The 25290-nt window shown below is 40.1% G+C and overlaps 1 protein-coding gene across 3 annotated transcripts in view; it reads left to right on the forward strand.

Moving 5' to 3' along the window:
* The window catches only part of AnxB10 (Annexin B10), a 63335-nt gene that overhangs the window by 25086 nt on the left and 12959 nt on the right, over window positions 1-25290 (forward strand). For all 3 annotated transcript variants that reach the window (XM_067155116.2, XM_067155117.2, XM_067155115.2), the window contains exons 3-5: window positions 9765-9941; window positions 12102-12306; window positions 19304-19383. In XM_067155116.2, the coding sequence (XP_067011217.1) occupies window positions 9765-9941; window positions 12102-12306; window positions 19304-19383 (462 nt within the window). The remainder of the gene's footprint in view (window positions 1-9764; window positions 9942-12101; window positions 12307-19303; window positions 19384-25290) is intronic.

Below are 25290 nucleotides of genomic sequence, written 5' to 3' on the forward strand. Positions count from 1 at the left end.
AGTGCAGCTGCTTCGTATGTGTGTACATTTTTGTCGCTCATATACTTCCGGCTAGATACGTCGAAGTGTCAAATAGAGATAAACATGTTTCCTTACATTATTTATTCTGTACATTATGTATTATCTCATAATACTTAATTTTGGGGATATTGGGCCGTGTAATGCTTAATATGATGTTGACGCGTTCCGAACGTCCGACCAGGAGAGTGTTCAGGGCAATAACTAAGATTGAATTGACAACTGTCACTCCATGGTAACCAGACTCAAGATAAAAGATCCTATTGGTTTAAACTGTGCTGGAATATGACTCCTTGCTCCTATGGATCGCTTTATGTTGGAAATTAGAATTGGGGAAGGGGGGGGGGGGGAGGATATGTACAGACAACAAAGTACCCGAATTTAGGGGGGCGGAGGGTATATACGCCAAAACAAAAAAAAAACAAAAAAATAGCTTCAGAATGGCAAGTTTTTAGTGCTCTCTGAGCGAATTTCGACAGAGGGCTAAAGGTTGATATTTACCAACTTAACTGCGGTAATAATTTTTTAAAGGTTTTGATTCAATACTATACAATAAAACTTTCACCAAAGGAACAATATTACACATGCATTACAATTAAATACTGTATAAGTACGGTGTGAATATACAGTTTAAAAAATATTTAGTATTTAACTACACACTAAGAAACTAACATACACTAAAGAGACTGACGAATGCGTACGGCAAGTGGCTGTATCATACGTCAGTGTCCGTGATCTTGGTAAAAGATATAGGCCTACCACTGTTGCTACCCATCCTCACAGCATATGCGAAATCTCCACTACTTGCTGTGACGCTACACAAATCGGTTAGCCGCGATCAACGACATTTTTGCGTATTTCCGCTAAGAATTTTGTTAATAATTAAAGAAAACAAATAATTAGCTGATAAGACAAAAGGGCTTGTACAAATTGCTGTTTCAATCATTCCTAGTATCAGCCGGCTAAAATCGAATAAAAATTTAAATATTTTCTCCACAAAGTGGACCCCCCTCGCCCCTAAACATCGCAGACACGTGACGTCTTTGCCAGCGAGAGAAGTCTACTGTGGCAGAACATGCCATACATAATGACCATCAAATAATTTTGTATGCAACTTCTGTCATTTATATAGAGTGAAAAAAACATTTTATACCTAGAGTAATTCATGAGGCAATAGCAATTGCTAAACACCCGAATGACGGCTGTGTACTGAGTAGACCATGGCTACTCTCCATAGTTAACTCGTCAACATCTTTCTCCTTGACTCTGGAGGCTCTGGATAAAACTATCTAGCAGGTCTCTCGAATATCCCCAAAATGAAGTATTATGATGTCATTTAGTGGTCGTGAAAGTCTGTATTATTTGATTTAGTTTTGCCGTCTTTGTGCCTCTTTTGAATTATGGACATTTTCCGCTATTATTTACATTGTTGTCATCAGTCCACAGAGTTCTCCTTGCCACCATAACGTTTTCATGTCTGCGTAGCTAAAACATCCTAAACCTACTCTGATCTGCTTGGTCTATTATTCTTGCGACCTACCCTTCCCTCAGAAACGAACTGAATTAGTCCTGGGCCATCCGTGCTATCATTCCTTCCTTCTGCTCAAATTTCACCAGTTCGATCAGTATCTCTTAGTTCGTTATTCGATATGCCCATCTCTCACTCTCAGCACTCTTTTGTAACACCACATTTCAAAAGCTTTTATTGTAAGCTAGTTATCGTCTGTTTCACTTTCATACAATGCCACGCTCCAGATGAAAGTCTTCGAAAACATTTTTCTAATTCCTATATCAATGTTCAACGTGAGCAAATTTCTTTTCTTAAGGAACACCTTCCTTCCTCGTGTTAGTCTGCAGGTTGCCCGCTCCTTATCTGCTATCGTTAGTTATTTTACTATCTACAGTGAGTGTAAAAAGTATTTTTGAAAATGATTTTTCATACGTTTAGGTAGATTTATGGATTGAAAAAATCATTCATGTACTATTCAAATATCTTTCTTCATTCCATAAACTATATGAAAACTAAACATTGTCATAAATTGTAAAAAAAAAATCATAGACAATACATTTTCGTTTTGGGACCCGCAAAAAGTATTCCGTACGACCCCGTTTTCGCGAGTAAAATTAGCCCTCCCCTCCCTGCTAATGACGGTGTGCATGCTGTTGTGGCTCAGACGTATCCCATTCGCTCATTTCGACTCAGATGTTGACAGGACACCGTTCGAGTGCATTCACGCGTTGTCTGAATGGAGCGAAAGAGTGCGGAAACTACTCCCAGCGAACAAGTCTTCATCCGCCTTCATAAACAAGACATGGTCGCTCAAAAGGATCGCAGAAGCAGTTGGTAGGCGTAAGTCAACCGTGCAAGCGATCATCGACCGCTTTTCCGAGACAAAAAGCTACAATAACAAGCCTAGAACTGGATGTTCCCGGGCCGTGACCGAGGCTAACAGGTGCTTCATTGTCCGAGAAGTGAAGAAAAATCCGGGATGCAGTGCCCAAAAAATTGCTGCTGATCTGGAACGGCGAGGTGCTGGTGTGAGTCGTCAGTGCGCAACACCCTTCGTCAAATGGAATTCCATGGACGTCAGGGACGTAAGAAGTTCTATGTGAGAAAGGTTAATCGTCTGCCACGGAACACCGAAACACAGGTCTGGATGTCTTCAACAGGACTGTCTGGGCTGATGAGAGCAAGTACGTCGTCTTCGGGTCAGACGGGAGCCTCCCAAGTGTGGTGGCAACCGAACACCGAGCTACAGTTGCGGAGCCTGATCACTACTGTGAAACATGGGGTTGGTTCAGTGATGGTGTGGGGGTGTATGAGCGCTAAGGGAGAGGGAAATTTAATTTCATTTAAGGAAAGATGGTCCATCGAATGTAAATCAATATATTGAAGCAAAACTTACCTGCCAGTGTTGATAATGTGACTGGGAAGTGATAATCTTTTTCAACAGGACAATGATCCGAAATACAAAGCTAGAGATACCCAGCTCTGGTTGTTGTACAACACTCCCAAACGCTTGGAAACCCCTCCCCCAGTCCCCTGACCTAAAACCAGTTGAACATTTATGACACTACCTTGCAACAAAAATTACGTCTGGACGCACTTCAAACAAGAGAGATTTACAAAATGCTCTCAAGGAGGAATGGGAGGAAATACCTCCTTCCTACTGTGCTAATGTAGTAAAATCAATGCCCAATCGCAGCCAAGCTGTCATAGCCGCCAAGGAAAATCCTACAAAATATTGATTTACATGGATTGATGGGAGAAATGTACAGAAGACAGGGGTCGTACGAATGCTTTTTGTTGGTCCCAAAAGATATATTATTTGTTTATTACCTTTTTACAAGTTTATGACAATGTTTTGTTTCCATATTGTTTATGGAATGAATAAAGGTATTTGAATACTACATGAATGATTTTTTCAAACCATAAACCTACCTAAACGTATGAAAACATTGTTTTCTAAAATATGCGAGCTCGCACGAATACTTTATACACTCACTGTACTATCTTCAAGACTTCATTTCCTAACCTAATCTTTCCTGCGTCACCTGATTTCATCCGACTGCACTCCATTACTTTTATTTTGGATGTATTTACTTTCATCTAGTGTTTTTCTCCAAGACTGTGTCAGTGCCATTAAGCAATTTCTTCAGGCCTTCTACAGACTCGGATAAAATATCATCGGCAAATCTCAAAGTTTTGATTTCCTCTCCTTGGAACGTGATTGCTTTCCCAGATTAGTCTTTGATTTCCCTGTTCTACGTAAATATTGAAAAGGAGAGGAGAACAAACTGCAGCCCTGCCTCACTGCTTTCAGAATTGCTGCTTTTCTACAGCCTTCGATACCTATCCCTGCAGAATGATTTTTCTACAGATTATAGACAATTCTTATTTACATATTAAAATAAATAAGTAGAGATAAAATGTAATTCTTGTTTCGTACAGGCCGACTAAGAACCACGATATTGAACTATTACGTTTGTGATGGGTTTTGATGCTTGTCCATCCTCTGGCCGTGTTGTTCCTTCCTCTCCTTTGTTCAGAGGGTACATGTCTTCCTTCTTGTTTAAGCATCCTCCTGAGGGATGTGCCGTCTTTAAACTCTGTCCCCCCCTGCTCCTGCAGATCTCTGCTTACCTCCATCGACCATGGTGACTTGGGTCTTCTTCTTTGGCCAGTAAGCGAGTAACTGGTTGGTCAGTCTGATGTGGTGCATCCTGTAGACGCACCCATAAAATGCTAGGTATCTGTTCCTAGCAACGTCCATGACTTTTCGCAGTATTTTTAGAGCTATTGGTTGGGTCGCCTTGTGTAGTCTTTCCTTCCCTTAATATTTTTCTCTCCTGGATTTCGAGCTTGTCCGTGAGTCCCTTCCTGTTGAATATAAGACATTCTGAAGCATATACGGCTGTGTTGCGGGAGATACACTTTTTATTGCAGGTGTTCTTGGTCAGTTGGTATACCAGTTCTAGCTGAACGCTACTCCTTCGGAGAGATTGGGTTCCAGCCATTCTCCCAGGTACTTAAACCTATTGGTTTTCGTGATCCCTTCCTGCTCCAGATGCAGGGATGTTCATGATGTATTGTATTTTCTCAAGGGACTGTGTGTAGCCCTACCTTTGCTGCTTGTTGTCTGAGAACATTGAGTTGTTTCACGAAGTTTCTAGTGAATTGCATATGTGCCAGATCATCGGCGAATGCCAGCCAATCATTATTGAGTCCATCGTACTTGTGTCCTAGGGAGATAACAACATGGAATCCTCTGTTTAGCTAACTGTTTTGGCCACACTCTTATTTCTTTTTCCCAGTACACAGTTACAGAGGAGAGGGAAAAGACTGTGTCTGTCTTGATTTCAAAACTTTGTGTTCCTCTGAACTTCACTCGTGACCTGGTGTTATATAAAGTCTGATGGATAAGGTTATGGGTCTTCTGGTCCAGTCCTGGTTTCTGCAGAACTTTGGTGAGCGTAGGTCTGCCAGCTGAGTCATACGTCTTCTTAACGCCGACAAATATGATGACATATTTCTTACCAGCAATTTTTATCTGACGTAGCACTGACTTCAGATTGAGTATTTGTTCAGTACAAGAACGCTCTTTTCTGAATCCCCCTTGATATTCTCTTAGTTGTGGGTCTATTTGGGGTTCAGCTCTGTTTAATAAGGCATTGGAGGAAATTTTGGATTTGACAGGTACAAACGTCTCGATAATTATTGTTCATGTCTGTCGAATCTCGTTTCTTGTGCAAGGGACGAATCAAAGCAGAAGTCCAGTCAGTAGACAATGTTTGTCTCCCACAAACCCGGGTACAGTTTGTTTGCTGTACATCCCCCCCCCCCCCCCGCCACTTCTAATATTTCCAATCGCCGCTACTGGGCAAATGACCCCATATAAAATATTCGGTGAGGAAACTAGGGTACATTTCTTCTGGGCAGTCGCTGACCTCTACCCTGGTAGCGGTGCCGTGAGGTGCTGCTATATAATGGATCCATTCATTAGAATGTTTACCTTGTATTCATTCCTCGTACTATACTGGCAATGACTGGAAAGGAATTTTGATGATTAGGTGAAAACTGTCAGCGAAATAAGCTTTAAGTATAACCAACACTCAAGCTTGAGGCGTCAGCCTTGGATGCACGGAGATTATTTGGGTTATATGTTCGGTTCACCGCCTATTTGATATGCAGCCGATTAAGCAGATATCACCTAACAATGTGCACAAAAAGAACAATGTCATTAACACATTACATTGTTATTTTATAAGCAACCATCGGATACATATCGAGCAGGCGGTAGTTCGGCTATAGGTTGGGTAATGAACAAAGAGGATATAATGGTAATGAACAACAGACAATCGACATTCGTTGCGGTGAATTCAAAATTAATCTGGAAAGTGTTGATAATTAACCAGCATTTAATCTGCTTATAATGCGGAAGGCGGCCAGGATGGTATCATTATTGAGCGTCTCCTGAACTCTCATCTAAAATATTAACCAATGTAAGATTCATCATAAACTCTTATGCAACAAATGCAACTTCTTGCATCCACATGCTCCTTATGTAACGCGTGAGCTCCCTGCACCCGTAATTTTGAACATCACCACTTCAACAGTTCTGTGTAATGACTGTTAATGGCGATGAGATTCCATAATGCAGGAAAATAAAAAATAAAAATGCAATAACTAACCTCTCCGATAATTGTTATCTGATCTTCAAATCCCAGTCATTGCCAGTACAGGCCTAATACGAGGAATGAGCAGAAGGTACTTTTTAAAGAATTATTTCATAGCTGTGAGCATCGGGAGATAGCGAGTTCGAACTCCACTGTCGGCAGCCGTGAAGTTGGTTTTGCGTGGTTTCTCATTTTCACACCAGGCAAATGCTGGGGCTATACGTATACCTTAATTAAGACCACAACTGCTTCCTTCCCACTCTTAGCCCTTTCCTCTTCCATCGTTAGAGCCCTGCATGGATCCGCGGGTATCTGCGAAGTTAGTGTCTTGGCGGATACAAACTGTATGGCAGTGCGGATAATTTTGTTGATAATTTCCAAATAACGACGTTTATTTATTGTCACTCAGGGATACTCTTGTTTTTGCTTGTGATTAGGCGACCCTTGACATTGGAATGGGAGAATGGTGATATATAAAGAGCCTTGAGAGTGGCTGAGACCGTAAAGCCGTAAATTTGACCTAAGCCTAACTGGCTCCTGCCCGCAATAATGGAAGGAAGGAAGAAAGGAAGGAAGGTTAATACGTCGGTAGTTGTCGCAAGAGAAAATCCCTCATAAACCTGCGACTGTAGGGGTTCTGGTGCCAGGTGTCAGGCCTTATTGTGTTAACAGATCTATCCGTTTCAATACCTTGGTGTAATATACTGTAGTTAAATATATAAATTATCCGCGGATAACCATTCGCGGATGCGGGGCGGATATTATTTTGTATATCCGCGCAGGGCTCTATGACGATCGTCACCATAAGACCTATCTGCGTCAGTGCGACGTAAAATTAAGGTACGGTACGTAAACATTTGCACCTTTGTTTTTTTGTTAAATAGCTGGCTTTGTTTAGGTGTGTGTATGTTAGGAGATATCCTTCCTATACGCTTGCTAAACACCCGATAAAAGTATTCTTACTTTTATAATAGAAGAATTGAAAGCGAGACAGTTGCGAAAGAATGAATTGGCCAGCTCCGACCAGCTGTGATCGGCCTGCGAAGAAGTCTATGGAATTTTTTCCCGCTACAGGTCGCATTATCAGCACCCATAGGATTCTGTGCATTCTATTCTATCCTATCCTCTTTGATTCTGTGCAAAGAGGTTCTCTGGTTACTGGTTAGGCCTACAACCAAAGAGGTTACAACATTCGATTCGGTGAAAATAAGAGCGCGTTTTCAAAGTAGCAATGGCTTGTGGTGGGTCCGTGGTGGATGTAATTTAAGTATACATAAGTGTTTTGAGTGTTTTTGAACCAATGTTGAATGACTTTTTAATCAGTCACGCGCTAATTAACGGTTCTGTTCAGTCTTGTGGTATATTCGGGAAAACTTTAAACGTTCAACTATAGAAAAAAGGGGGTTGTTCAGGTGCTGAAAAGGCGGAAAAGGCGAGTGCTCTTACAGTTTATCTGCTAAAACAATTACATTTTTGGAAGCTCGCCTTTCGCATGTTAAAATCGTAAGATTCGTAGAGTACTGGTTACTGTCAAACAGGCCACATTACTCATTCATCAAATACGAGCTTGAATGCAGTTCCGAGACAGTACGGTATGTGCCTGGTCGAGTTATTGCCGGGAAGGGCCACAAGCAAGTGCTGGTTCTCCATCAGACATTAGAGATTTGAGGCAAAGAAGTAAGGTCCTAAGTGAACAAGATCATAACCATAAATGTTATTATATGTAATTTAATATTATAATTATTCCTGCAACATTGTCTTTGTCTGTTATACATATGTTTTAGTTATCACATGATCTGTTTAATTTTATTTGGCTGAAGATGGCCACTAAGTGGTTGAAACTAGTCCCAAGACTGATATATTGTATTGAATAGGTGGACCCCCCTCTTGTCAATTTATTCTTATAATTTCACTTCAGTACGACAAAAATGAAACTTAGCTTATAATGAAAGAACAGGCATCATATCCAAGAGAGCTGCTCCCAGTGCTTTTAATTCAAAAGAAATATACATACAGACAGTCTAAGGTACCGTATATACAAACGGGGGGGACATTATTAAGTGTTCCAAACTTATACAAGAGAATAAATATAGGTAGCCTACAATATAAAATTTTGAGTAGTACCGTACAAAACTATTCTTGGTAAACAAAGATCCTAACAATCTATTTCACTGTATAAAAAAAAAAACCCACCAGGAACACTACTGTTTAGGAGGGCACATGCACCAGAATAACCTGGCCAAAGAGTTCAAGGAACATCCTTTACTGGTTTTGTTGGTTTCTTGGTGGTGCTACAAGTTACCAGTCAGGTCCTGGGGTCGGGGGGGAGAGTCTGGATGGTTACCCAACTGAGATGCCTGTCGCTGCTATTCCTCCGCCGACCCCTTGACTCCCGCGGCCCCTTCCTTGGCTGAGGGTTGTTGGGAAGGTATCTGGAACTGGAATCCCCGGGGGGAGATAATTAGCATGCCTTCCATTGCTGCATCAAGTTGTAAGGCAAATGCCCAACCTTTGCTGGTATAACTGTATTTATATTGGGTTGGATCCTATGCCAGCCATACCGAAAACAACCTGAGCATTGTCTTGGTGCCTTGATGGTCTCTCCCAGCTGTCGTGATGTTCAATTGGGCGTGAAGTGTCTGGGCTAGTTGATAAATACGATCGTCCTGTGAACCACCAGGCCTTAGGAGTAGAGTTGAGGATGAATTTGACGTCAACGGTTGTTAAGCGGCTGCTGGATAGGGTAATGTTTTGGTCAGGCTGGTTGGCTGTGTCCCCTGGGTCATAGTCCTGACCATCGTCGGTTAAGAAATGAGGTTATGTCGTGGAGGCACTGGATTATCAATATGTTGTGCCAGAGTCTGGATGTCTGAGCATAGTTTTTGAAGACCTTCTCTAATAAGATACCAGTTCTGTTGTGCCATTGATTGCGAAGTGTCTATCTGGCTGAGGAGGTTGTCAATGAGACTAGGATGCTATAGAGGTAGTAGTGCATGGTGTGATATTAGTCCCTTGTGTGCGCTTCTTACTTGCTGAAGGTTCTCTGGTCACAAGTGTGCCTGTGATCTTCTTCGACCGGGCAAATTGGGCATGCGGTCAGGGACGCGCAGCTGTAAGGTTGCATGCGGGAGATAGTGGGTTTGAACGCTACTGTTGGCAGTCCTGAACATGGATTTTCATGCTTTCCTATTTCCACACCAGGCAACTGTACCTTAATTAAGGCCACTGCTGCTTTCTTCCTACTCCTAGGCCTTTCCTATCCCATCATCGCCATAAGACCTATCTGTGTTGGTACAACGTAAAGTAGGCTTGGATTATAATTTTTTTTTAATTGTTCTTCGTCCGCTGTTTCACTTCTGGGAATGGACATGCCGGCATACTCTGGCGATGGCTGATGAGTGGGGATTGCCGTGGATTTACTCGTCAGAGAACCTGATTATTTGCTTGCTCCCAGCTCTAAGCACAAGATCCCTCTTTTCCCAACACTTTTTCTTCATTATGAATCTGCAGTCTGTTAATTCTATTTGCATAGCTTATTACATTATTGTGGAATTTGTCTTCTCTTTCAGCCAATCCCTACCGTGCGGCCTATGACGCCCTTCAGTGCAGCTGATGATGGCATTGCCCTCAGAGCTGCGATGAAGGGTTTTGGTACTGACGAGCAGGCTATCATAGACATCCTGACGAAACGAACCAACAGCCAGAGACAGCAGATCGCAAAGTTCTTCACTGAGGAATATGGACGAGTAAGTAATCCATTGTCTCTGATATCTTTGTCAAGAAACAAACGCTTATATTACTTGTGTAGATTCTCAGGGTATTTTTCTTCCAAATTATATTCTGCACTTCTATTCTTCATAATTTACATGAAAGGATATAAAATGGCATACAGGTATTCTGTTGGGTGGGAATGTAGCAAGCAGTTTGGTCTATGCTGGCAACTTTGTCTTAATAGCAAGTTGTGCTGAAAGCCTGCAATATAATCTGCCGTGAAAAGAGGTGCAGCGAATATGAAAATTAATATATCTTAGACTAAAGTGATGTCAGTAGGGAAGAAACCTAAAGGTGGTGACTGACTTGCAAAAGAGCCTAATAATTTAACACGAGTATTCACTAGTCGGTACAGTGTAATGAGTTGGGAGGGTGCTTGCACATCAAGCTGGTTGGTTAAGAGTGAAAATTGTTATTTATGTCCCTAATGGTGGTCTTTATACTCTGTGAGAGAAAGCGGCAGGGAAAGAAAATGTGGAACAGCCCAAAGGAAATGACATTTGGGGCCCTTAAAAGAGAATACATTGTGTAATCAGTCTGCTCTCCAGGTTAGGGGCAGCCTTGTTGAAACCTGGCAGCTAGGCATAAAATGCCTGTGAGTGTGACGAGCCCATTGTGATAATAGCCTAGATGTAGCACCAAAGTGGATCAGAACAAAGATGTAAAAAGTACCCCACAAGCGACGCGCATCTCCTGTCTCTTCAGGTAGTTGCAAGGAATTCATAGAGGTTAATGGTCCACAGCTCGACCCAGGAGCTGGATAAGGGTGAAAGTCGGGTTGTATCACCAAGAGGAAAAGTCCCCGTAGTAATTACTGCATAGGAGTGCAAGTACCTCACAGGGATCACCGTAAGTACCTAGATGTTATTGTAGAGAAAGATCTTAATGGGGGTAATCACATTAAAAGAGATTGTTAAGAAAGGTTACAGATCTCTTCGCATGGTTATGAGAGTATTCTGGGGTGGTTGTAAGGATGTAAGGGAGAGGGCTTGTTAGTAATTGGTACGACCCAAGTAGAGTATGGGACCCTCACCAGGACAACTTGATTCGAGAAGTGGAAAAAAATCAAAAGTAAAGCAGCATGATTTGTTCTGGGTGATTTCTGAGAAAAGAGGAGTGTTATGAAAATGTTACAAACTTGACCAAGCAGTACGTTACAATTAACAAATTTCATTATCATCCTAATTTCCCACTTCCAGCTGACACCGGATGGGAGCAAATATGATTCCTCTCCACTTTGTTCTGTCGTTCCACCTTCCTTCTTCCAGCACAATGTTCCAATGTTAAACCATTTCCACGATGTCATTGGGCGGTAGCTTGTCCGTGCCTGAACTGAGTCATCAGTACACCTAGCGGCACTCCAAACTTTTGGCGTCAGCTGTTGGTTGGGGTTTGCCTTTCTTGTTTCTTGTTCGTCCGTATTGATACAACTTAATTGAGAACATTAATTTAGTTTACTAGTCAACTTAATCAATATACCTCACAAAAATACAAACATCCTTGAATTATGCATAATTTGGATAATTTAAGAAGCAATATATTTTTACTTGTAAAGTGAGGTGTATTGATTATGTGGACTAGGAAACTAAATTAATGTTCTTAATCAAGCAATATTTTCCGAGCTGTCAGTGGAGAGATGACATGGGATAATATTAGCAGACGGATACACTTGAGTGGAGCTTTTAAAAGTAGGAAAGAACATACTACGAAGATAAAGTTGGAATTCCAGGAGAGAAGTTATGGCAAATATTGTTCATGGAAAGAGGAATTATGGATTGGAATAATTTCCCAAGGGAGATGCTGTACAAATTTCCAACTTCTTTGAAATCTTTAAAAGAAAAGACAAGTAAATACTGGTAGGAAATTTGCCACCTGAACAACAGCCCTAAATATAGATCAGTGGTGATTGTGTTATATTAGACTCTTCACTAGTATTTCCAACAGTGCCTGAATCTAATTATTTCTGACTTCAACGTGGGCAGAGCCGTGATAACTGCTAGTATTTACATATATGGTGCATGTGTAACTTTCCATTTATGTATTGAGGAACAAAATAGCTTGTAGCATGTGATAAAATCTGTGATCTAGTTGAAATATTTAAGGAGTAGGAACATTGAAGTATGTTGTGTTGACAGGACCTGATTGAAGACCTGAAGAGTGAGTTGGGAGGCCACTTCGAGGATGTCATTGTTGCGCTGGTCATCCCGCAGGTCGACTACCTGTGTAAGGAACTGCACCACGCAATGAGCGGTCTGGGGACGGATGAGGAAACTCTCATAGAGATCTTGTGTAGCAAGAGTAACAAGGAGATCAAGGAGATTGTGGACGCTTACGAGAGATGTAAGTCACATTCAGTTAACAGGGTGCAATATCTCAAATGAAGTCAGTTTTTAGAAATATCTGTTATAAGCAGACTTGGGAATTTTAGGCCCTTAAAAAAAAATCAACTTTTAGGCACTTAAAATAAACTGAAACATTGATCAATACGTCCAACACATCACAGCGCAACTATCAAAACTTCATAAGGAGTGATATATACAAATCTCAAGAATCTTCAATGCCCAAATTCTTCTTGAATTCTTCCTTCAACAGCTAAGTGCATTAATTTATGCATTTTATGCATTATCCAAAACTTTTACAACAATTTTGACTTTTGCACTTGTATAGTCCCAAACCACTGTGTTTTCATGACTTTTTACAATTTCTATGAACTGTCAGATACATTGTGCAACTCGCGATTTGGCTGATGATGACCTTAATACATAGGTCGAAACTAGTTCCAATAAATGTTTCTTCCGTCATGTAACCCACATAACTTGATTTTGTATTGAAAAGGTGGGCATATTTTACTCTTAATTTTTAATTTAATTGATCAAAAAGGCTATTAAAAAGTTTTAAAACTTCAAAAAAAATTTAATGCATAAAATATTTTTTAAATAATTTAAGCCACACAAACATGTAACTGATTTTTTTTAAATTTAGGCTACAGTATTTTATAGTCCCATTCATTACTTTTCTGGAGGAACTTTCACCTATCTCAAGCATCAACTGACATCGGACTAAGCTCGGATATTTTTTATTAATATTGCTTAACTAATTGCCATTTATTTGTAATTGTTACTGCTATTACTATGTTACTCTATTAGACTATTATTACACGTTAGCTGCCACGGTCCAATTGGACTGGCAGCATAGGTATTTATTAAGAACTCTGCCGGTCTTACTGTTTCGGCAACAGATGGTTGGTAGTTAATTAAAAACAGGATTCCTGTACAAACTGCTCACATTTTTGTTTTTTTGTTTACTTTTTTTACGTCGCACCAACGCTGATAGGTTCAAACCCACTATCTCCCGAATGCGAGCTGACAGCTACGTGATCCAAACCACACAACTACTCTCTTGGTACTTCTTACAAGTAGGTCAGAAATTATAAACCACAGTATCTCGATGCACTGCGCTGTAAGTCAGTGACGTAATGATGTCACCCGAGTTAGTCAGCATAGAACATCTACAAATTGTTTGTAATTGGCTCAGTCAGGTTGGCATTTAACTTTACATACTAGTGACCAATGAGGGAAGGGAAAGGATTTATAAAATTAATGGAGAAAACCTTGAAATTGTGGAAGAGCTTCAATTACTTGGGAGGTGAACTAATGGAGGATGCAGAGTTGGGCATGGAGATTAATAAAAGGATTCAACAGAGAAATGCATTCTACCAGAGTGTGAGAAACCTGATGTGGAGGAAGCCAAGAACCAATGAAGTGTAAAGAGGTGATGTATAAGATATACACTGCCCAATACTGATATATCCAGCAGATATTGTTTATTATTTTCATGTCCGTATTGATAAAGTTCACGATTGTAAAATAGGAATAATTACATCTAATCAATACTGCTTATTAAAAGTACAGTACAATTATTAATGCTTAAAAATACGCTATTTTCAGTACCAGTTTCGATCTGTATTGATCATCCTCAGCTGCCTTAAGAACATGAGATAAAACAGCAGGTACAAATCAGTGGACATTACTTAGTTCAAAAATGTGATTAAAAAGCATGGTGAACAACATTAATAACAAGTTAAAATCAATAAAATTTGTATTGTATCCATAGATTCTTTAGAGCAGCCGTTATACCTGTTGTAGTTCTGTCTTCTTCATAGTTAAGATGCACTTAAAAGTACTGGTGTGTCGTGTCACATCAATCTCCACAAGCAAATGTTCAGAGTGTACCTGTACGGTACTAATCCCTATAATTTTTTGGTCTCTTTCTTGTTGTTCCACACTTCCCATATCAGGACTGAAGATCTGTTGAAGCTGCTCCACTGATCTCTCTATACATGGATGGCTGGTAGCTTGGGTAGCAATAAGCCGAATAGAAAATGACTGGCGTAGTAAGATGGCAGCGAGCGCATGGTGCAGTAGACCACAAGGAGCGCGCTTGCTTTGTTTATGCTTAGTTCAGGGACGCCAGGCCTCTTGATTGTAGTTCCACGGGTGTTTTGTGCTGTGTTATTGCAAAGGAAATAGTGGTGTACTTTACGAATTTAGATTCGTTGCCTTGTAGTATGCCTGTAAATTAAAAGATTCAATTTCAATGTGTATGCGTTTATGTGAAATCTGAATGAAGAGTACGGGTTATTAACATGCTGCAGTATTCAGGTTATGGATGTACAAACAGAACCGATCAGCAGAAGGAGAAATCATTTCATCGGTGCGTTTTATCTTCTTCTTTATCTGTTTACCCTCCGGGGTCGGTTTTTCCTCGAACTCCGCGAGGGATCCCACCTCTACCGCCTCAAGGGCAGTGTCCTGGGGCCTCACACTCTGGGACGGGGGATACAACCGGGGAGGATGACCAGTATCTCGGCCAGGTGGCCTCACCTGCTATGCTGAACAGGGGCCTTGCGGGGGAATGGGAACATTGGAAGGGATAGACAAGGAAGAGGTAAGGAAGCTGCCGTGGGCTTAAGTTGGGTACCATCCCGATATTTGCCTGGAAAAGTGCGAAACCACGGAAAACCCCTTCCAGGATGGCTGAGGTGGGTATCGAACCCATCTCTACTCAGTTGACCTCCTGAGGCCGAGTGGACCCCATTCCAGCCCTCGTACCACTTTTCAAATTTCGTGGCAGAGCCGGGAATCGAACCCGGGCCTCAGGGGGGTGGCAGCTAATCACACTAACCACTACACCACGGATGGTGACTTTTATACTGTACATAATAATCTTCCTAGGGTAGTGTTTTGAGTTTTAGGTTTATTGTATCTCATTTCGGATATTCTGGGAGCAAAATGGCAATTAATTTTTGTAGGTTTCCTTTCTCGAGACCCGAACTTCTGAGATGATGGATTAGGCGTATCAGGCGGGAAAATTGGGAGCCTTCTAAAACAGCTGTTCTCTGGTCGGATCACTCTGAGGAAGACTGTTTTTGATAGAACTGGACAAACTGTACGCCTTAGAAGTGATGCACAGCCAACTGTTTTCAATTTTCCTGAACATTTACTGCAAGTAAGGATTTACTCATATTTTTATTTGTCATCATTAATCTGACGGTTTAGCTGAAATAATTGGCGTGATCTTATAACAATCTTAGAGAATGAAATATGGAGGAGTTCTAGGCCTTATTACATCAGTAATAATTATGGGTTTCAGACACTGGAGTAGTGGGAGAAGGGAAAGTGTGGTGGGTGTTTTAGGCTATCCCATTATAATGTTTGTGGTATTTGGGGCTCTTTTAACGGGTGTTACACTTTTATGATGATGACCATCAATGTTGCTTTGCTAGCTGAATTTAATTTAAGAGGTCTATAATAGTTATTTAGGGTAACAATTTATGAGCTGAAACGAAGTCATAAAACCATAATCTTAATTTACTCTATTCAGTGTCATAGGCTTGCAAGTGGCGAGGGTGTTTTGATCACATTTCCCCACCCTTTCATTGTTACACCCCTAGTTTCACGTCATTTTCAGGCAGTAGTAATTTTTCTTTAGGCCGTTATTATACACTCGTTTTTATTGCTATTCCGGAGATTTTCTGACTTTGGAATGACATGTCAGTGATCCCAATGTCCTTAAGCTTTGAGTGAACATGTCTCTATATTTTTAATTATTCCAATGCGCCATTAATTGCGATTTAAAATCGACTATATTATCATTGCTTCCCCATAAGGAGAGCTCTAGGGTGGGTACGCCAACATGGCGAACCGCGCGCTCAACTTGGCGTACTTTCTCCTGCAGCGGAGACCTGCCATCAGCGATCCATGTATAGAGATCAGTGGGCTGCTCTCATGATGAAGCAGGGAAGCTGAAAAGAGTTTGTTGGAGCTGAAGCAGAAGACGGTCTCTCCAAAGATGGTAGTGTATGAAGATATGGAGATTGTCCTAGTCCTTTTGTGTGAGCACGCACCGACACTGACCTGCCATTGTGTTTATCTTGTTATCTCTTCCTTGTGATGTTCTTATATATGACTTCTTGATTTGACTCCTGTTTGTTGCTGTCCATCACTTAAAAAGCAGTAAACAGTTGCATTTAGAAACCAATTCATAAATTCTATAGGGAAATTCGTATAAATGTTTACAATTTGAATGAGTTACAATTTCCCTGGAAGTTAGTGTAAACGTTTTTTTGAGTTTAATGATCTAAGTGGCTCTGGAAAAATCTATATTCGTACCCCTACCATCTACTGTCAGCTACTATGACCATTGTTGGCTATTAATTAGTTTGCATTCGAGAGATAGTGGGTTCGAACCCCACTGTTGGCAGCCCTGAAGATGGTTTTCCATGGTTTCCCATTTTCACACCAAGCAAATGCTGGGGATGTACCTTAATGAAGGCCACGGCCACTACCTTCCCAATCTCCCACCCTTCCATTGCCGAAAACCTTTTATGTGTTAGTGCGACGTTAAACAAATAGCAAAAATGAAAAAATTAGTTTGCATTCTCTAGTTTTTGCAGCCATATCACAAACACGAGTATTCTCTTCGGTAGCATGGTTTTATTTCAAAAACATATTGGAAGACAAATTCCTTCATTGAAATACAATGGTGATTTTGAAGAGAATTCAGTGTGTGTGATGTTCCAATCAGGTCAGTAATGTAAGAAAGCTGGAGACAACTGACCCGCTCCTCAGCGAGAGTGGAAAACGCAGATCTGGAATGAGTCAAAATTGTTTTGATGATGCTCAAGGATGTTGAGTGAACTCTCCAAAGAAATCAAGCTTACAAGCATACAGAATGCATGCAGTGCAGGAACTGCATTGAAACAACAAGACGTTGAAACAAATAGTTCTGAGAATCTCTCGTGGTTACTCTGTAATCCAGAATACAGTATAACCCTGATATTGCGTGACCTCTATTTAATGCAAACCCACATTTAATGGAAGAAATTTCAAGTCCCGAAAATGATTCCATAAGAGCAATGCAATTTTATATTCGATTTAACGTAATTCACAATAAGGCAAAACCCGCATTTAGCGTAAAGGAAATGTTAAAATTCTCAAATATTTATTTCTATTTGTTTTGGTTATGGGGCATTAAGAAGTTATGAAACAGATGTCTTAAGCTTGCTAAGTATGATTCAAGGCATAAGAGGAATTTAGAGCGCGGGCACTCAGGGCTAAAGTGAGATGTTGGACTCAGATACACATCCGACTGTGGCCGCTGTAGTACAGTAGGAAAGAATCCCCGTTTTAATGACAGTCTTATTATGCCCTTCAAAAATTCCTATATTAATCTGTGCAATATTCATCTATTACAATCAGAACCCTTTTACTGATTCATCCATTATTACGGGCAAATTCAGTCATGTCAGTCTTTATCTGTTATCAATATTCATACACTCTACTCCAGTGTTTATATTGAATGCGATCGATCATCTTCGGTATCAATTCCTCGCTACGCATGAGCGAGTCGATCTTGAGCGAGCCAGATGCCAGAGCTAAGATTGACTTGGTCTTGCCAGAGCTCTCCTCGTAACTCTGACTGGTGTAAACAAACATCAAGAGAACATGTTTCCGCAATAAGTGCAATGACAGCAGTTGGTAATTCCTTAGAAATAAAGACTGAAGTAAACGATTGCTTCATTTTAATATTATGTACTGAAATAAAATAAGAATGTGATACTTCTCCTTCTCAAGATACAGCGGTGTGCATAACTAATTTCAGAGGTTAGGTTATGTAATTTTGCGTCTTGTAAAATTTCAGAAAGGCTGTTCCCGTGTAAATTTATTGTAAAAAGGTTATCATTATTCTACAGGGAGCTTGAAATATGTTTTCGTAATACGTACGCGGTAAACCTAGGTTAGGTGCCGCCGTTTGAAGTAAAAGAAATGTTTGCCACAAGCCTCTGGAGTGATGCTATTGCAGTTTTATGCGTGTTCAGATTATTGGAATTCGAAAGCACTTGCTAATGAGTAACCCGCTGCTTGGAAAACCCATGAAAATGTTTAAGTAAACAAATTGCTGTTTCATACAGATTTTAATGTTTTTGTGCCAGTTTGGTATATTTCCTGACTTTATGGAAAATCATATACTGTATAACATTATAAGAACAACCTTAATCCAAAATGGTTTTGTATTCACCAACAAAAATCTGTCAAAAGGAAGGGTTAACCATGGGCCCACCATTAACAGGAATAGTAGTGTATACATATTCCTTAATAACATTGAAAACAATTTCTTAACCATCTAAGAGATGTAGAGGAAGACAAAGTTTTAAGAGATGTACAACTACACTGACCGGCAAAATTGATGGACCACTTATTTTCTAAGGAAAAAGTTTAACGCAAGAGTAAATCTTCAGCACAAACCATACAAAGTTTTAACTACAGTACAGTGTGTAGGGTAGCTATCTCCTTGTTTTATTGCTGTCACTAAGTAAAAAATGTATGATAGTACAATTTATGTTAATAAGGCAAAGATCTCTGGAAAAGGTGTGCTTTCTACTGAAACCTCCATTTAAGGTTAAAAATATTAGGTCACTGTAAAAACGTTGAATAGGGGTTCTACTGTATATTGCACTCATTTGCTATTATTGGTTTCAAAGTTATAAGACATTAAAATTGTGAAAGTTTATATGGTTCACCCTGTATTTAATTATGTATTGATCACTATGTGATTATGGCAGAAAAGCCGTCTTTAAAGTACTACTACAAAATTTCCTAGGTTTACTTCCTAAAAACTTCAATGAAAAGTGGTGTTAAACCTGGAGGTCAGCTTCTTATAGCAATTTTCCCTTTGTGTTTGGTGAACATCTGACTCAAAATGTTAGTCACATGACCAAGAAAAACTACCTTATTGACTTCTAAACCTGACTGAGATCAAATGTTTGCTGTTTCAGTATATGACCGTCCTCTGGCAGAACACTTATGCAGCGAAACATCTGGAGATTTCCGCAGACTGTTGACGCTCATTGTCACGGTAAGTTAAAATCCTCTTGTGTAGATTTCTTTGAATGCACAGTTAGCTGCTAAAAAATATTTTCTTTCAAATTGAGACACCAGCACTTAACACATTCGCTCTCAGGATCGATTACGGGTGGGTTGTTAAAATTCCTAGAGTGCTCTGTGGTCGGTGAGTGGATTGACGCTAAGGGAACTCTTGTGAATGTGCTGACAGACAACACTAGAACTTGAATGATTGTTTTGGGTTTCTTTGTTGACAGGAATATGGTATGATTTTTCCTTTGCTCATTCTTATAAAGTTTGTGGACATCTTACTTTTACAATTGGCTTTACTTTGCACCGACACAGATAAGACTATGACGATGAAGGGTCAGAAAAGGGCTAGGAGTAGGAAAAAAGTGGTTGTGACCTTCATTAAGGTACAGCCACAGCATTTGCCTGGTGTGAAAATGGGAAACCACGTAAAACCATCTTCAGGGCTGCTGACAGTGGGATTCGAACCCATTGTCTCCCGAATGCAAGGTCACAACTGTTCCCCTCTAACAGCATAGCTATTCGCTCGGTGTGAACACATCAGTTGAGACTGAAAGTTGAAGGGAAAGCATTACGTGTAACAGAAGCAAAAATCCCAGAATGTCTTGCAAAAGAAGTTTAGATGGTAAAGAATAAGTGATCTGTTGGTGCATCAGTACTCAGAATACAAGATAATTCTGTTGGATACAGAAAATGATACAGACAATGGATTCAGACGTTGCATTTTATCATCTTGAGTAGTCTCCACTTCACTGCCCTTCAGTAGATATCCAGGAGTAAAAGTTGAAGTTAATTTTTAGGAGGATATAATGCCTTTGTGGACTTGTTTGTTACTTCTGACTTTTATCAGCATGTTGTTGATCAAACTAACCTGTATGCAAAGCAGCAGCACACCCCTTCACAAAGAATTCTTTCTATCAAACTTTGGTTCCTCTGACTGTGGAAGAAATGAGGAAACTTTCAGGCTTGATGCTCATCTCTGGGGTTTATTGGAAACCTAATCTGAAGATGTTTTGGACTACAGATCCTGTTTTTGAATATCCTACATCTTCTGCTGTAATGCCCCAAAATGTTCAAATATGATATAGATGTTGATTCCCATAGGAAATCTGAAATATTTCTTCCGAATGAGTAAATTTATAATACCAATATAAATGGTCTGTTATTGGACATTATAAATTTTCCAGCTAACTCATTCCTGGTTGCCAGCGTTTCACCCTCGTGTGCTAGGCTGGGCTCATCAGTTGGTACCTAGCACACCTACCAAGACGCTGGCTAGTGCATACCATGGAGGCCACTGCATAGGCTAATCAGATGGCCATCTGATAGCCAAGCAGGCATCAATTTTTGATGAGACAGTCTCTCATAGTGCATTGGCACTGCCGGTGGCTACAATTAGCCTATGCAGTGGCCTCCATGGTATGCACTAGCCAGCGTCTTGGTAGGTGTGCTAGGTACCAACTGATGAGCCCAGCCTAGCACACGAGGGCGAAACGCTGGCAACCAGGAATGAGTTAGCTGGAAAATTTATAATGTCCAATAACAGACCATTTATATTGGTATTATGTTCAAATATTGCGCTTGGGCACCTCTGTAGTGGGACAGTTTAACAACCACCTGCGCACGTCAATAATATAGAAATTGGAATTATATATGTATTGGTCTCCCTAGGTCCCGGAAGAGATAATCCCTCTAGGAATCCCAGAAAATCCCTTGTGCAGTCCAGATATCCTGCATTCAGTGTTCTGAATTTAAATAATAATAATAATAATAATAATAATAGAAGAGTTTTAGTGACAAGAACGTTGCTCATATTAGTAAGTAAAATGCTTATTGTATAAAATTAAATTTAAGGGTACCTGAGTCATAAAAAAGACATTTCAGTTTTTCACTTCTTTGTGTATGTATCTTGAGTATTCAGCCTGAAGGCTGGTTTGCTCCTCCACAGTTCTGCCAACAGCTCTCATAGATAGCCTAGTTGTCACTGAACAAGCATACTAGGTAAATGAGGAGTGAGGTAGTTTCCCATTGCTTTCCTTACTGAGCCAGAAGTTGCTACTGCATATCTTCTGCCAAGCCCACTGAAATGCATGCACCAACCAACCCTAAGAGCAATATTTTCACAGCATTCATAACAGGAACTGGCTGCATTAGGAATGGTATTACTAGCATCACTTTTACCTCGGTCACTTTCATGTTGTCAAAGCGAAGGATAAGACTGAGATAGATCAATGAAAGTAACAAATTGTTCTAGCCCATACCCGTAGACATAGTGCACTGTAAACATTAGGTCCCACACTTATTTGTGTCCAAAAGAATTGTGTGTTTGTGTTCTGTAACAAAAATGTTTTTTATAACATTGATCATTGGGAGCTCCTCACACCGCACATCCCTGTACCCAGCCATTTCCTCAGCAACTTAGTTCTAAAGGGCATGTTGAGAATCAAATGAGCCTTAGTGTCTTTCTGATGTGGAGGAGGCACACTGTCGAACAGTTTTACATAACACCGCTACATCCAAATGCACACGCACTGTATGAATATCAATGCGTACCAACGACAGTTTATTTTTTGTGGATCCCTCCTCCTCTAGTTACCACAGGCTTCAGGACTACGTCTCGCTCAACCTTAAGGACATTACTGACCTACAGTGTGGCAAGTATGCCAGCTTGCTTTCCTGTGCAGTACGTACCCATGGCCAGTAGGCAGTAATGATCGATTTGAAAATCGTTTATATATTCCATTATCGTAAGCCACATGATATAAAAGTGGTAACGTATTGGCTAAAGTTAAGAATCATTGGTAAATCTAAAATGCTGAATGCAAGTTGACCTCTGGAGCTTCAATTATTTCTCAGCAAATGCCAACACGAGAAAACTTGTGATCTCTTCACAAAGCTCAGCCAAACAAACACTAGTTTTGTCAGCTACTGTCTGCAATGTGTTAAATGGCTATTAGAATAGAGCAGCACCACTCAGCTGCCGGCTAACATAACATTTCATAAAGTGATATTTTTTCATCTCTTAGTGGTACGTTTTTCAAGAGCTCGATACACTTCTAAAAGCCATCAGGAAGATTTGTAAAAAGTACATTAAAAAAATAGTACTATGAGATTAACTAGTGCCATAATCTTTTGATAGCCTATTTTAATATGCCAGATTACTTTTAAGCTTTTATTGTTGGCACTACTGGTATTAATTTGACAAATGAAATGGCGTATGGCTTTTGGTGCCGGGAGTGTCCGAAGACATGTTCGGCTTGCCAGGTGCAGGTCTTTTTATTTGATGCCCGTAGGCGACTTGTGTGCTGTGATGGGGATCAATTGATGGTGAAGACAACACATACACCCAGCCCCCATGCCAGCAAAATTAACCAATGATGGTTCAAATTCCCAACCCTACCAGGAATCGAACCCAGGACCCCTGTGACCAAAAGTCAGCATGCTAACCATTTAGCCATGGAGCCAGACATTAACATGACAAAAAAATTGAGTCATAAAGCGATAATGTACCTGAAGTTGTGAAAATGTAATTTTTAAATGTGATTTGTTGCTATTGACATCGCTGCTGATGAACTAAGGGAGACAGGTAGTTGATATTGTGGATATATTTTCCCCTAGTTGATGTTGGAAGGTGAGGAAATTGTGATAGTCCAGAAAAATAGTTTCTTAGATATGAACCTAGAAAATGGGCCTTAAAACATTCAGGTTTCATACATCCATGTACACATTGTTTTCCTGATCCTGAAGTGGGGATAGAGCCACATATGTTTAAAAAGAATTGAAGCTGCATGCCTTTTATTTCACTGAGCATTCAAAGTGTGGTGATTGAGATTTTTATTTTATTTTTCCAGTTTTGGTGCCTGCCAGTGTGTCTTCAACGAAGAGAGTGTTGTACATAGAATGTTTCTTGTAACAGGCATGGCATGTGCACTTTGCATGTTAACACTAACAAAATGTACAGTGTCCTGGACGAGTATTGAAATAACCCCACTGTAGAAGAGCGCTTGTAGACACCTGCTCTTTCTTACTTTCTCAACCTAGTTTTATTTAGCCACAAAACTTTACATGAGTGACAATTCCCTTCCTGAAGCAGTGTTTGAAAATTGTCTTCTTAATCTTTGCATACTACATACACCGTGAAAATGCATATTTCAAAGGTTACCAACATTCTTCCATATTCTGAACATAACAGCGGGGAATAAACTTTTTCTGATAGCATCAGCTCTCATCTGTTCTATAAAGATTCCTTTCTTGAGGTTCCTCTGCCAGTTTAGTTTGTCAAAACTACGTTGGGGATGCAGTTATCTGCTCTTTCATTTTATCACAATTCCAGTCAAGTAAAACTTGAAGCTGGTCATTCTGCATGTGCCCATGAAGCAAAAGTGTTATTCGAAAGTCATACTGTCCATTAGGATGTGAATTTCATCCACGCGCATGTTTTCTTCACTTTGAAAGCTTCTGAGAGCGTAGAATCTAGTTGTGCACTCCTCCATGACTTGTTTGAACTCGTTCAAAAAGCATTCGTTGAATTGCTTTCCAGAGAAATTTGAAGAGATTAAATGTAAGTAAGAAAACATGTTAAATTCAAACCCAGGATAAAGAAGATCCAGTCAGTTGGTCAGTACTTCAGTGGTATTACGGTATCTTTACCAGTGGATGTTCCAAACTTTTGGCATCAGCATATAAATACTGACCTGTCACATCCTTCAAGGTAGGAAGATCGTTCTCAAGCTTTGCGCTCATTTTGACTGACAACATGCATACATTTGTCTCCAGAAAATGTTGAGAGACTTCTAGTTCCTGCTGTGATGCTACTTTCTACCATAAAGAATAAGACTGGATGGAAGTATGTGATTTTGAGTGAAACTTTTTTTTTTTTTTTCTTTCTTTGCACATTTTGGTAGATATGAATGGGCCCTACTTATCTTTGTAGTGTCTCAATATTTAAGAATATACCTGCTACATCAAATCAGTTGATTGACTTGTGTTTCCTGTGACACCCATTGCTGCAGTAGATCCATGACAGCCACATTCTGTGATGCTGACAATGTATTTGCGGATCAAGCTGCAAAAGGAGTACTTTCACCACATAGACCTATGAAAGTGCCTGTTAGGCATATTTGTTCTCTACTACGCTCAACCTTCTCAAAAATGGAGTGGCTAGCTATCCGAATTCCCAATAAGCTCTGGGAATTTAAGAAGACTGATTTAAGTAGTTCTCTGTGTGGCCCTCACCGAGAGGCTGTAGTTTTGTGCAAGCTGAGAATAGCTCGTGGACGATGTACGTCCTATTACCTTCTAAAGAGTGTGTTCTCATGGCGCCATTTTCACCATGGCCGACTTCCTTACTCAGCCTGCTGGAAAAACTCCCTCATACCAGCCGATGACTAGAATGTTGTTGATCTCCACATTCACTTTGTGTGTGAGAATGGACTAATCAAGCAATTAAAACTTTCAAGTTTTCTGTTACTCGGAGAACTTTCATTCCCTTTTGATGAGTCTGTCAATTTCAGCTTTTCAAGATCATTTATGTATTATTTTCTAAATTTATGTTTGAATAAACATGTATGTTTATTTTTAATGTTGTTTATATTTGATTTTTTAATAGGGGATAGTTGCCAAGTCGAACTTTATCTTAAAACAGCCACCACCACAGACAAAGATTGCTCCCACTTACTTTTATTATGTGTATATACAGAAAATCCTTATTTTCAAACCCCGCACAGACTCTTGGTTTATTGAGGAGTCGGTCATACTTCGGACTACTGTTCACAATTTGTCATAGATGTTAGTGATAGAGAGATGGTGTTCCTGATTTTTATGATGCTTTTAGTTGTTTTGTAGTAATATTTCATATTCTTCTACTTCATGTGCTGTGTCCTTGCAGAAC

The sequence above is a fragment of the Anabrus simplex genome, chromosome 10 (assembly GCF_040414725.1).
Source record: "Anabrus simplex isolate iqAnaSimp1 chromosome 10, ASM4041472v1, whole genome shotgun sequence".
NCBI classification, from domain to species: Eukaryota; Metazoa; Arthropoda; class Insecta; order Orthoptera; family Tettigoniidae; genus Anabrus; species Anabrus simplex.